The following is a 13,341-nucleotide window of genomic DNA, read 5'->3' on the forward strand; positions in this document are numbered from 1 at the left end:
CAAAATAAAACACACACAAAAAAAGAGGAATCTAGGAGTACAGGTGCATGGTTCCTTGAAGGTGGAGTCGCAGGTAGAAAGGGTATTGGCGCTTTGGCCTTCATCAGTCAGAGTATTGAGTATAGAAGTTGGGAGATCATGTTGCAGTTGTATAAGATGTTGGTGAGACCGCATTTAAGAGTATTGTGTTCAGTTCTGGGCACCATGTTATAGGAAAGATGTTGTCAGGCTTGAAAGGGTTCAGAAAAGATTTACGAGAATGTTGCCAGGACTAGAGGGTGTGAGCCATAGGGTGAGGTTGAGCAGGCTGGGTCTCTTTTCCATGGAGCGCAGGAGGATGAGGGGTGATCTTATAGAGGTGTATAAATGCTTGAGAGGAATAGATCATGAAGGGAAATAGATTGGGTAGATGCACAGAGACTTTTCCCATTTTTCCTGCATCTAGCTTGTCCAGTCCTTTTATAATTGTTTTTACGTTTCTATAAGATTCCCTCTCACCCTTCTAAATTCCAAGTCTTTCCGATCTTTCCTCATATGTCATGTCCCGCCATCCTGGGGATTAACCTGGTGAACCTACGCTGCACTGCCTCAATAGCAAGGATGTCCTTCCTCAAACTTTAAACATATGACTCTAGAAGTCTAAAGTCAATGCTGCCTCAGTGTTAGGACATTTGTCTCAACTTACAAGGTTGTGGAATGATGCCACAATCCAGAAACCCAACCACATAAAGCAGAGAGATAGTTGACTGCAGAGCATCGGAAGTGCTATACTATCTGGGGTGCTATATTTCAGATTGAATCCAGGACCTTTTTGGACCCTCAAGTGGGCGAAGAAGATACCTTGCCATTATTACTAAGCACTTGGTTTTATATATATATAGCTATCTTCCTGTAACAAAGAAGGCTTCATCCTGATACAGATAACTCTCGGAGCAAGGTTATGCGTCACACACTTTCGGGAGTGTAGTTTAGTTTACAGCACGGAAACAGGCCCTTCGGCCCGCCGGGTCTGTGCCGACCAGCCATCCCCGCACATTAACATCATCATACACGCACACATACACTGGGGATAATTTACAATTTTACCAAGCCAGTTGACCTGCAAACCTGTACGTGTTTGGAGTGTGGGAGGAATCTAGAGCAGCCGGAGAAAACCCACGCAGGTCACGGGGAGAACGTACAAACTCCTGTCATGGGGGCAACCGTGATCGAAGTCTCTTCCCTTTGTTCTCCCACGGTCGGGGGCCTCGAGCCCTCCGTTGACGGGCCAACCTTTGCAGGTCACGGGGAGAACGTACAAAGTTTGTTTTAATGTTCTCCGGTTTGCCTTATGCGGGGGGGAGGGGGAGGGGATCACGGGAACTTTTTTTCAGGTTCTCACCTTGCCAGAGATGCAATTGATTTTCGCATCGCATTCTCCGGCCTACCATCGCTGGAGCTGGAGGCCTCCTCAGACTGTCGTGAGCCCCACCGCGGGGCGCGGACTTAACATCGGAGCTGATCGCTTGCCTGGGATCGCTCCTACCACGGCCTGCGGACTTTACCATCAAGAGCTCGCAGTCTCGGGAGAGGCCGAGTCGGGAGCTCCAACGTCGCACAAGGTTCGACCAGCCCCGACGCGAGGTTCGATCGCCCGGCGCGGGGGAGCTGACATCCCGCCAATGCAGGAGCTGATCGCCTCGACGCGGAGGGCCCGAATGCTGCCGGCTACAGGAGTCAAGATGGTTCCGTCAACAGAGGGGTCGAGGCCCCCGGCCGCGGGAGAACAAAGGGAAGAGACTTCGATCACAGTGAGGAATGTGGAGGAGTCACTGTGGTGAATGCTCATGTTTTGTGTGTTCTGTTGCTTTTATTTGTATGACTGACCGGGCAAATGAAATTCCTCGTATGTTGCAAAACTTACTTGGCTAATAAAGTACGATTCTGATTCTGATTCTGATAGGGTCCACAGTCGGAACCTTTTCCCCGGGACGGACACATCAAATCCTCGAGGGCAAAGCTTCAAGTTGAGAGGGGCAAAGTTTAAAGGAGATGTGTTGGACAAGATTTTTACAGAGGACCATTAGACATCGGACCTGAATTAGGCCATTCGGCCCATCAAGTCTACTCTACCAGAAGGCTTGTCGGTCCGCGGTGCCGGGATCCCGCCCGAAGGTTCGTGGGTCGGCGTATCCGGGAGAGAGCTGGAGACGTGGGGTGAGAGGGGCAACGGCCGCTGGGAGGGTGGACCGGGGAGATGCCTCCAGCGCCTTCAAGGTCGGCTGCACGAGGTGCCCCGGAAAAAAAGATGGCCGGGTGATTTGAGGAGGACAGGGAGGTGAGTTCGCGGGGGAACTGCTACAATACAACGAGCGCGCATGCCGACCGGAATTTGAACTTTCAATAATGGCTACACCCACAGGAGTAATATATGCAAACAGAATTACACTCTGCAGTCACACATGTGACTAATAAAGCACTGTTGACTCTGAACGCGAGGCAGGAATTACTCTCCACCTACATCTCCAAGTGTGCGGATGACACAAAGCTGGGTGGCAGTGTGAGCTGCGAGGAGGATGCTCTGAGGCTGCAGGGCAACTTGGACAGGTTGGGTGAGTGGGCAGATGCATGGCAGATGCAGTATAATGTGGATAAATGTGAGGTTATCCACTTTGGTAGCAAGAACAAGAAGGCAGATTATTATCTAAATGGTGCCAAGTTGGGAAAAGGGGAAATGCAACGGGATCTGGGGGTCCTTGTACATCAATCACTGAAAGTAAGCATGCAGGTACAGCAGGCAGTGAAGAAAGCGAATGGCATGTTGGCCTTCATAACAAGAGGATTTGAGTTTAGGAGCAAGGAGGTCCTTATGTAGTTGTACAGGGCCCTGGTGAAACCGCACCTGGAGTATTGTGTGTCAGTTTGGTCTCCTAATTTGAGGAAGGACATTCTTACTATTGAGAGAGTGCAGAGTAGGTTCACCAGGTTAATTCCCGGGATGGCGGGACTGACATATGACGAAAGAATGGGTTGACTGGGCTTGTATACACTGGAATTTAAAAGGACGAGAGGGAATCTTAAATATCTATATAAAATTCTTGAAGGATTGTACAGGCTAGATGCAGGAAACATGTACCCCATGTTGGGGGGTCCCGAACCAGGGGTCACATTTAAGAATAAGGGGCAGGCCATTTAGGACTGAGATGAGGAAAAACCTTTTCACCCTGAGACTTGTGAATCTGTGGAATTCTCTGCCACAGAAGGCAGTGGAGGCCAATTAATTGGATGTTTTCGAGAGAGTGTTAGATTTAGCTCTTACGGTTAAAGGAGTCAAGGGATATGAGGAAAAAGCAGGAAAGGGTTACTGATTTTAGATAATCAGCCATGATCATTTTGAATGGTGGTGCTGACTTGAAGGGCCGAACGGCCTACTCCTGCACATACTTTTCTATGTGTCTATGATTCCATCTAGAACAGATGCAGATTGGGGGCACGGTGGCACAGCGGTAGTTTCTGCCACAGACCGCCAGAGACCCGGGTTCGATCCTTACCACGGGTGCCGTCTGTACGGAGTTTGTACGTTCTCCCCGTGACCTGCGTGGGTTTTCTCCGGGTGCTCCGGCTTCCTCCCACACACCGAAGACGTGCAGGATTGTAGGTTAATTGGCTTTTGGTAAAATTGTAAATTGTCCCTAGTGTGTGTAGGACAGTGCTAGTGTGCGGGAATCGCTGGTCGGCGTGGACTCGGTGGGCCGCAGGGCCTGTTTCCGCGCTGCATCTCTAAACTAAACTAAAGATGCAACTTCGGCGAATGCAGCGGAGTTGAGGAACTAAGAAACAAAAGATATATTCATGTCGTTATGTACTCCAAGAAGATTAGTCAGACATACCAAGCAGCACCTTCCACACAAGAGTCCGGTACATAGTTGGGAGGGGGTAGCGTTGAGCGAAGGTGCAGAGCTTCTCAACATCTGAAAAAAAGCAACATTCAAACTGTATATTTTTCACAATATTCATTTTTAATACAATCAAATTAGTTGCAGTTTAGTTTATTGTCACGTGTACCGAGGTACAGTGAAAAGCTTTTGTTGCGTGCTAACCAGTCAGTGTAGCGGTAGAGTTGCTGCCTTACAGTGCCGGAGACCCGGGTTCGATCCCAACTACCCGCAAGAGACCCGGGTTCGATCCCGACTACGGGTGCTGTCTGTATGGAGTTTGTACGTTCTTCCCCGTGACCCGCGTGGGTTTTCTCCGAGATCTTTAGAGCGGAGACGAGGAAACACTTTTTCTCGCAGAGAGTTGTGAGTCTGTGGAATTCTCTGTCTCAGAGGACGGTGGAGGCCGGTTCTCTGGATGCTTTCAAGAGAGAGCCAGATAGGGCTCTTAAAGAGGGGCTATGGGGAGAAGGCAGGGCCGGGGTACTGATTGAGGATGAATGGCCGAATGGCCTACTCCTGCACCTATTGTCTATTGATATTGCTGGGCGACGCTTTAGGTCAGAACCCTTCTACATTCTCCTTGTATCTACAAGTGTGTGAAGCTGTACTTGCTAACACATCAATATGCCAGACTTTGTCCTACCCACATCTCTGTTCCAGCTTTATCCCCACTCATTCTGAAAAGGTTCCAAACTTGAAACAGGACTGTTCATTCCCTCTTCCCCAGCCAACAATGGGCATTGTGGACTCCACCCTTCCTTGGTCGTCTGTGGTCGGCCCTGCTTCGTCCTGCCTTCTGTTCCCTCCCCTTTACTATTAACCCGAAGAAGGGTCCCGACATAAAAACGTCATCCACCCTTATCACCAAAGATGCTTCCTGACCTGTTCGAGTTACTCCAGCACTTTGTGCGTCTGTCCATTCCCTCCACAGATGCTGCCTGACCTGCTCAGTTCCTCCAGCACTTTGTGCTTAACATGCTACTCATAGATTAGATTAGTATAGAACAGAGATACAGCGTGGAAACAGGCCCTTCGGCCCATCGGCTCCATGCCGGCCAATGGTCACCCGTACACTAGTTCTACCCCACACAATAGGGACAATTTACAGAAGCCAATTCGCCTACAAACCTGCACGTCTTTGGAATGTGGGAGGATACTGGAGCACCCAAGGAAAACCCACGTGGTCACGGGGAGAACGTGCAAACTGCGTACACACAGCACCCGTGGTCAGGATGGAACCCAGGTCTCTGGCGCTGTGAGGCAGCAACTCTACCCCAGCGCCACCGTGCCACACATCCTCTGACAAATACAACAGTGTGTCACAGAACCACATAAAATGTTTCAGAAGATGTATTAGATCATGAGAGGAACAGATAAGGTGAATGCACAGTCTTGTACTACAGAGTAGGGGAATCAAGAACTGGAGGACATACAGTAGGTTTAAGGTGAGGGGGGGAAAGGAATCCAAGGGGCAACTTTTTTTTTTTTACACACAGGGAGATAGATATGTGGAACGAGCTGCCAGAGGAGGTAGTTGAGGCAGGTATGATCAAAATGTTTGAAAAACATTTGGACAGGTACATGGATAAGATATGTTTAGAGGGATATGGGCCAAAGGTAGGTGTGACTAGTGTAGATGGGTCAGGTTGGTCGGCAAGGACAAGTTTATAAGTTCTAGGATCAGAATTAAGCCATTCGGCCCATCAAGTCTACTCCTCCATTCAATCATGGCTGATCTATCTTTCCCCTCTTATGCTGAGAGAATGGAGCGGCTGGGCTTGTACACTCTGGAGCTTAGAAGGATGAGAGGGTATCTCATTGAAACATATAAGATTGTTAAGGGTTTGGACATGCTAGAGGCAGGAAACATGTTCCCGATGTTGGGGGAGTCCAGAAACAGGGGCCACAGTTTAAGAATAAGGAGCAAGCCATTTAGAACGGAGGCGAGGAAACACTTTTTCTCACAGAGAGTGGTGAGCCTGTGGAATTCTGTGTCTCAGAGGGCAGTGGAGGCAGGTTCTCTGGAGGCTTTCAAGAGAGTGCTAGATAGGGCTCTTAAAAATAGCTGAGTCAGGGGATATGGGGAGAAGGCAGGAACGGGGTACTGATTGGGAATGATCAGCCATGATCACATTGAATTGCGGTGCTGGCTAGAAGAATGGCCTACTCCTGCACCTATTGTCTATTGTCTCTTAATCCAATTCTCCTGCCTAATACATCACCCATTCCTTCTTCTATCCATAGATGCTGCCTGTCCCGCTGAGTTACTCCAACATTTTGTGTCTATCTTCGGTCCATCATCTGCAGTTCCTTCCTACCCGAAAAGCCTCTGTAGTTTAGTTTAGTTTATTGTCACGTATACTGACGTGCAGTGACTAGCTTTTTTGTTGCATTCTATCCAGTCAGCGAATAGAGTATACATGGTTACAATTAAGCCGTCTACAGTGTTTAAATACAGGATAAAGGGAATAATGTTTAATAGGGACTCCGAGGGTCTCCAGTTAGGTAGATGGGAGGTCAGGACCGCTCTCTAACTGGTGAGAGGGTGGTTCAGTTGCCTGATAACAGCTGGGAAGAAACTGTCCCTGAATCTGGAGGTGTGCGTTTTCACACTTCTGTACCCCTTGCCCGATGTTCGAGGGGAGAAGAGGGAGTGACAGGGGGTGAGACTGCTCCTTGATTATGCTGCTGGCCTTGTTGTGGAGGCCATGTCAGTGGATCGTTTTAAGGCAGAGGTAGACAGATTCTTGATTAGTATGTGTGTCAGGGGTTATGGGGTGAAGGCAGGAGAACGGGGTTGAGAGGGAGAGATAGATCAGCCACGATTGAATGGAAGAGTGGACTTGATGGGCCGAATGGACTAATTCTACTCCTATTCTTTACAACCTTGTACCTTAATGTTTAAAAAAAACATTTGGACAGGTACATGGATATGACAGGTGTAGATGAATATGGGCTAAACGCAGGCAGGTGGAACTAGTGTAGATGGGGCGCGTTGGTCGGTGTGGGCCAAAGGGCCTGTTTCAACGCTGTTTTTATATTGGACATTTTGGTAATAAAATAATAAACAGGAAGTGAACATCACCGCCACCAGCCACCAAGATCCTGCAAACCCCAAGACTGACAGCACCAAAATGTTTTTATCAGCGTGACGTTGAATACTTTAAGCTCAGTAGACGTACCTAGTGGATCATCCTTCAGGAGAATCTCGAGTGATTTCTTCTCTTCAACGCCACGGAATCCAACCTTTTCGTAATAGTGAGAACGGAAGTTTCTCTGAGGATCTTCAGCCATTTTCTCCCTGTCAAAAGAGACCGTAGTAATCATGGATAAAGGTTTCCAACAATATCAATTGGTCGCCCAATTATAGGAAGGATGTCAACAAAATAGAGAGAGTACAGAGGAGATTTACTAGAATGTTGCCTGGGTTTCAACAACTAAGTTACAGAGATAGGTTGAATAAGTTAGGTCTTTATTCTCTGGAGCGCAGAAGGTTAAGGGGGGACCTGATAGAGGTCTTTAAAATGATGAGAGGGATAGACAGAGTTGATGTGGACAAGCTTTTCCCTTTGAGAATAGGGAAGATTCAAACTAGAGGACATGACTTCAGAATTAAGGGACAGAAGTTTAGGGGTAATATGAGGGGGAACTTCTTTACTCAGAGAGTGGTAGCAGTGTGGAATGAGCTCCCAGTGAAGTGGTGGAGGCAGGTTCATTGGTATCATTTAAAAATAAATTGGATAGGCATATGGATGAGAAGGGAATGGAGGGTTATGGTACGAGTGCAGGCAGGTGGGACTAAGGGGAAAAACATTTGTTCGGCATGGACTTGTAGGGCCGAGATGGCCTGTTTCCGTGCTGTAATTGTTATATGTTATATGGTTATATGGTTATCAATAGACGATTGACAATAAGTGCAGGGGTAGGCCATTAAACGCTTAAACCCGAAGCATCACTTATTAATTGCCTCCAGAGATGCTGCCTGACCCACTGAGTTGCTCCTGGATTTTGTATCCATGATGTAAACCAGCATCTGCAGTTCCTTCCTACACAATACTCCAAAATGTTGCTTCACCAACATCTTGTATAACATCCCAACTTCTATTCTTTATCCTGAGTGATGGAGGCCAATGTACCGAAAGCCTTCTACACCACCCTATCTAGCTGCGATGGCAATTTCAAGGTACCATATACACTCCAAGATCCCTCTGCTCTACAACCCTCCCCCAGGGCCCTGCCATTCACTCTTAAGGTCCTGGTCTGTTTTGACTTATAGACAGGGACTCGAGGCCCACGACCGAGGAAGAACTAAGGGAAGGGATTTAAACTTTATTTCGCCTTCCATCACAGTGAGGAATTTGTAGGAGTCACTGTGGTGGATGTTCATGTTAATATGTGTTTTTGAGTCATCGGTTGCTTTTAATTGTATGACTGATCTGGCAAATTAAATTCCTCGTATGTTGCAAAACATGCTTGGCGAATAAAATGCTATTCAGATTCTGATAGACAATAGGTGCAGGAGTAGGCCATTTGGCTTTTCGAGCCAGCACCGCCATTCACTGTGATCATGGCTGATCATCCACAATCAGTACCCCGTTCCTGCCTTCTCCCCATATCCCTTGACTCCGCTACTCCGGCAGGGTGACGCAGTGGTAGAGTTGTTGCCTTAGATCCTGGCTACGGGTGCTATCTGTGTGGAGTTTACACGTTATCCCGCGACCACGTGTGCTTTCCCCGGGTGCTCCGGCTTCCTCCGACGCTCCAAAAACGTACAGGTTTGTAGGTTAATTGGCTTCTGTAAAATGATAAAAACTGTCCCTGGCGTGTAGGATAGTGGTAGCTTGTGGGGGGGATCGCTGGTCGGTACAGACTCGGTAGGCAGCAGTTTCCACGCTGTAATCTCCAAACCTGGAGAGTAGCTAATGTAACCTCACTTTTTAAAAAGGGAGGGAGAGAAAACGGGGAATTACAGACCAGCTAGTCTAACATCGGTAGTGGGAAAACTGCTAGTTATTAAAGATGGGATAGCAGCACATTTGGAAATGGTGAAATCATTGGACAAAGTCAGCATGGATGTATGAAAGGTAAATCATGTCTGACGAATCTTATAGAATTTTTCGAGGATGTAACTAGTAGAGTGGATAAGGGAGAACCAGTGGACGTGTTATATCTGGACTTTCAGAAGGCTTTCGACAAGGTCCCACGTAAGAGATTAGTATACAAACTTAAAGCACACGGTATTGGGGGTTCAGTATTGATGTGGATAGAGAACTGGTGGCAGACAGGGAGCAAAGAGTAGGAGTGTCAGACAGTGGCTAGTGGGGTACCGCAATGCTCAGTGCTGGGACCCCAGCTATTTACATTATATATTACTGATTTGGACGAGGGAATTGAATGCAACATCCCCAAGTTTGCGGATGACACGAAGCTGGAGGGCAGTGTTAGCTGTGAGGAGAATGCTAGGAGGCTGCAAGGTGGCTTGGATAGGCTGGGTGAGTGGGCAAATGCATGGCAGATGCAGTATAATGTGGATAAATGTGAGGTTATCCACTATGGTGGCAAAAACAGGAAAAGGGGAGATGCAACGAGACCTGGGTGTCATGGTACACAAGTCATTGAAAGTAGGCATGCAGGTGCAGCAGGCAGTGAAGAAAGCGAATGGTATGTTAGCATTCATAGCAAAATGATTTGAGTATAAAAGCAGGGAGGTTCTGCTGCAGTTGTACAGGGTCTTGGTGAGACCGCACCTGGAGTATTGCATACAGTTTTGGTCTCCTAATCTGAGGAAAGACATTCTTGCCATAGAGGGAGTACAGAGAAGGTTCACCAGACTGATTCCTGGGATGGCAGGACTTTCATATGAAGAAAGACTGGATAGTACTCGCTAGAATTTAGAAGATTGAGGGGGGATCTTATAGAAACTTACAAAATTCTTAAGGCATTGGACAGGCTAGATGCAGGAAGATTGTTCCCGATGTTGGGGAAGTCCAGAACAAGGGGTCACAGTTTAAGGATAAGGGGGAAGTCTTTTTGGACCGAGATGAGAAAAAAGAAATTCACACAGAGAGTGGTGAATCTGTGGAATTCTCTGCCACAGAAGGTAGTTGAGGCCAGTTCATTGGCTATGTTTAAGAGGGAGTTAGATGTGGCCCTTGTGGCTAAAGGTATCAGGGGATATGGAGAGAAAGCAGGTACAGGATACTGAGTTGGATGATCAGCCATGATCATATTGAATGGCGGTGCAGGCTCGAAGGGCCGAATGGCCTACTCCTGCACCTATTTTCTATGTTTCTATGTTTCTAAACACCTCGCAATTAACTGCATTAAACTCCACTTGCTCAACTGATCAAGATCCTGTTGTAATTATATCAAATATCAAGTAATTATATCAAGTAATCGGAAAAATCATGTAATGATATCAAATGATGATGAGACAGAGTGCATGGGAGGTGATTGAGAACCTGGTATGGCAACAATAACCTTTCTCTCAATGTCAGCAAGATAAAGGAGATAGTGATCAGCTTCAGGAAGTGATGCGGTGCACACACTCAGTTTGCATTGACGGCGACGGTTGAAATCTTCAAATTCCGAGGAGTCAGTATCACCAGCAACCTCTCTGGGGGCCCCCATATTGAAGCAACGACCAAGAAAGCACACCAACGCCTCTACTTCCTAAGAAGGCTCAGGAAGTTCGCCATGTCCCCTTTAACTCTCAGCAACTTCTACAGATGCGCCGTGGAAAGCATTTTATCGGGATGCATCACAGCTCGGTTTGGGAACAGCACCGTCCAAGGCCGCAAGAAATTGCGGCGAATTGTGGACGCAGCCCAGACCGTCACACAAACCAACCTCCCTTCCATTGACTCCATCTACACCTCACACTGCCTCGGCAAGGCCAGCAGCACAATCAAGGACCAGTCTCACCCTGGCCACTCCCTCTTCTCCCCTCTTGCATCAGACAAACGCACACCTCCAGATTCAGGGACTGAAAAAGTCACCCATTCCTTCCCTCCAGAGATGCATTCTGTCCTGCTGAGTTACTCCAGCATTTTGTGTCTACCTTTGATTTAAACCAGCATCGGCAGTTCCTTCCTGCAAATTTTTGATAAATCACCATCTATGATACCACTTGCCCAAAGAGTTGTGAATCTGTGGAATTCTCTGCCACAGAAGGCAGTGGAGGTCAAATCACTGGATGTTTTCAAGAGGGAGTTAGATTTAGCTTGTCCATTTCCTCCACAGATGCTGCCTGACCTTCTGAGGTTTGTTCAAGTTTGTAGCATTTGCAGTCTCTTGTGCGTGCAGCAGAACTGGAACCTACTTGACCCAGTGACAAGTCATCGAAACATAGACAATAGGTACAGGAATAAACCATTCAGCCCATCGAGCCAGCACCACCATTCAATGTGATCCTGGCTGATCATCCACAATCAGTTCCCCGCTCTGGCTTTTTCCCCATATCCTTTGATTCTGTCAGCCCTAAGAGCTAAATCTAATTCTCTCTTGAAAACATCCAGTGAATTGGCCTCCACTGCCTTCTATGGCAGAGAATTCCACAGATTCATAACTCTCTGGGTGAAAACGTTTTTCCTCATCTCAGTCCTAAATGGCCTGCCCCTTTTTCTTAAACTGTGACCCCTGGTTCTCGACTCCCCCAACATCGGGAATTTTTTTCTGCTTCTAGCCTGTCCAAACCCTTAAGAATTTTATGTTTCTATAAGATCTCCTCTCATCCTTCTAAATTCCAGTGAATACAAGCCCAGTCAATCCATTCTTTCATCATATGTCAGTCCCGCCATCCCGGGAATTAACCTGGTGAACCTACGTTGCACTCCCTCAATAGCAAGAATGTCCTTCCTCAAACTAGGAGACCAAACCCTGCACACAATACTCCAGGTGCGGCCTCACCAGGGTCCTGTACAACTGCAGTAGGACCTCTTTGCTCTTATACTCAAATCCTCTCGCTGTGAGTCTACACATCCGGATCAGTAGCACACCGGGAGCAGGTCAGTGCTAGATATCAGTATGGACCAAATTCTTGATTCGTAAGGGTGTCAGGGTTTATGGGGAGAAGGCAGGAGAATGGGGTTGAGAGGGAGAGATAGATCAGCCATGATTGAATGGCGGAGTAGACTTGATGGGCCGAATGGCCTTATTCTGCTCCTAGAACCTATGAAACCAAACCCAAGCTGACGACCCTAATCCACCCAAGCCCAGGACAAGATCCTTAGCCAAGACTCACATGTCAGGCCCAGACCTACACCCATAGCCAGGCCCAGACTTACACCTCCAGCCCAGCGCCAAACCCTCAGACATGTTCATACCCAGGACCTCGTCCCTCCCCCTTAAGCCCAGGCCTTCAGCTCAGACCTAGACCCTCACAGTCCAGTGCAGACCCTCATCAGTGCCAGACAGTCCAGGTCCAGACCGTCAGTCCAGACCAACAGCCCAGAGCCCAGACCCTCAGCTCTGGCCCAGTACCACAGCCCCCTAGACCATGAGCAGGTCCAGACATCCACCCACAGCGAAGACTCACAGGTCAGATCCTCTGCCCCTTAGTCCAATCCAAGCTCAGGTCTAGACACTCAGCCCCGAGCCACAAGGATTCCCCAGACCTAAAGCCAAGTCTCACACCTCAGGCCCAAACACTCAGCGTAGACCCCCAGCCAAACGTCTCAGCCGCTTAGTCCAGGCTCAGATCCTCAGCGTCAAATCCCACACCTAGACCCACAGCCCAGACCCAGAGTCCAACCCCTCAGCTCAGGCCGAGTACCACCCAGGAGCAGGTTCAGACGTACACCCAGACCCACACCTAGACCTGCAGCCAAGTGTCTTGACCCAGACCCAGAACCACAGCCCCAGACCAGACCCAGACCCAGACCAGTTCCAGACCAGAACAGTTCTGACCCAGACCAGTGCCAGACTCTCAACAGTGCCAGACCAATGCCAGACCAGACCCAGACCAGACCCAGACTGTCACCAGACCCGGACCAGTGCCAGACCCAGATCCACACCACTGTCAGACTCTCAACAGTGCCAGACCCAGACCAGACCCAGACCAGATCCACACCAGAGTCAGACCCAGACCAGACCCAGACCAGACCCAGACCAGACCAGACCCAGACCAGATCCACACCAGTGTCAGACCCAGACCAGACCCAGACCAGACCCAGACCCAGACCAGACCCAGACCAGACCCAGACCACCTAGAGGCCCCTCTGGTCCAGCCCCAAGCGCTGCCGAGGCCCCGACCCACAATCTATGCCCAGGGCCGCAGGGGGGGGGGGTCCTCACACCCCCAGACCAGGCCCGGCCCGGCCCGGCCCGGCCCACATCCCCGGACGCAGTCCAGTCCAGGCCCACACTCTAGGCCCCGGCTCCAGGCCCACACTCACTCACTCACCCCCAGGCCGCGGGCCTCACC

General features: G+C 48.9%; 1 protein-coding gene across 1 annotated transcript in view; it reads right to left on the minus strand.

The window, feature by feature from the left end:
• tbc1d7 (TBC1 domain family, member 7) overlaps positions 1 to 13,341 on the minus strand; it is a 31,305-nt gene extending 17,964 nt beyond the window's left edge. The window contains exons 1-3 of the mRNA XM_055653390.1: positions 13,321 to 13,341; positions 7,100 to 7,218; positions 3,870 to 3,950 (exon numbers count right to left, since the gene is read on the minus strand). Coding sequence (XP_055509365.1) covers positions 3,870 to 3,950; positions 7,100 to 7,211 — 193 coding nt within the window. The 5' untranslated portion in view covers positions 7,212 to 7,218; positions 13,321 to 13,341. The remainder of the gene's footprint in view (positions 1 to 3,869; positions 3,951 to 7,099; positions 7,219 to 13,320) is intronic.

The sequence above is a fragment of the Leucoraja erinacea genome, chromosome 2 (assembly GCF_028641065.1).
Source record: "Leucoraja erinacea ecotype New England chromosome 2, Leri_hhj_1, whole genome shotgun sequence".
Classification (NCBI taxonomy): Eukaryota; Metazoa; Chordata; class Chondrichthyes; order Rajiformes; family Rajidae; genus Leucoraja; species Leucoraja erinaceus.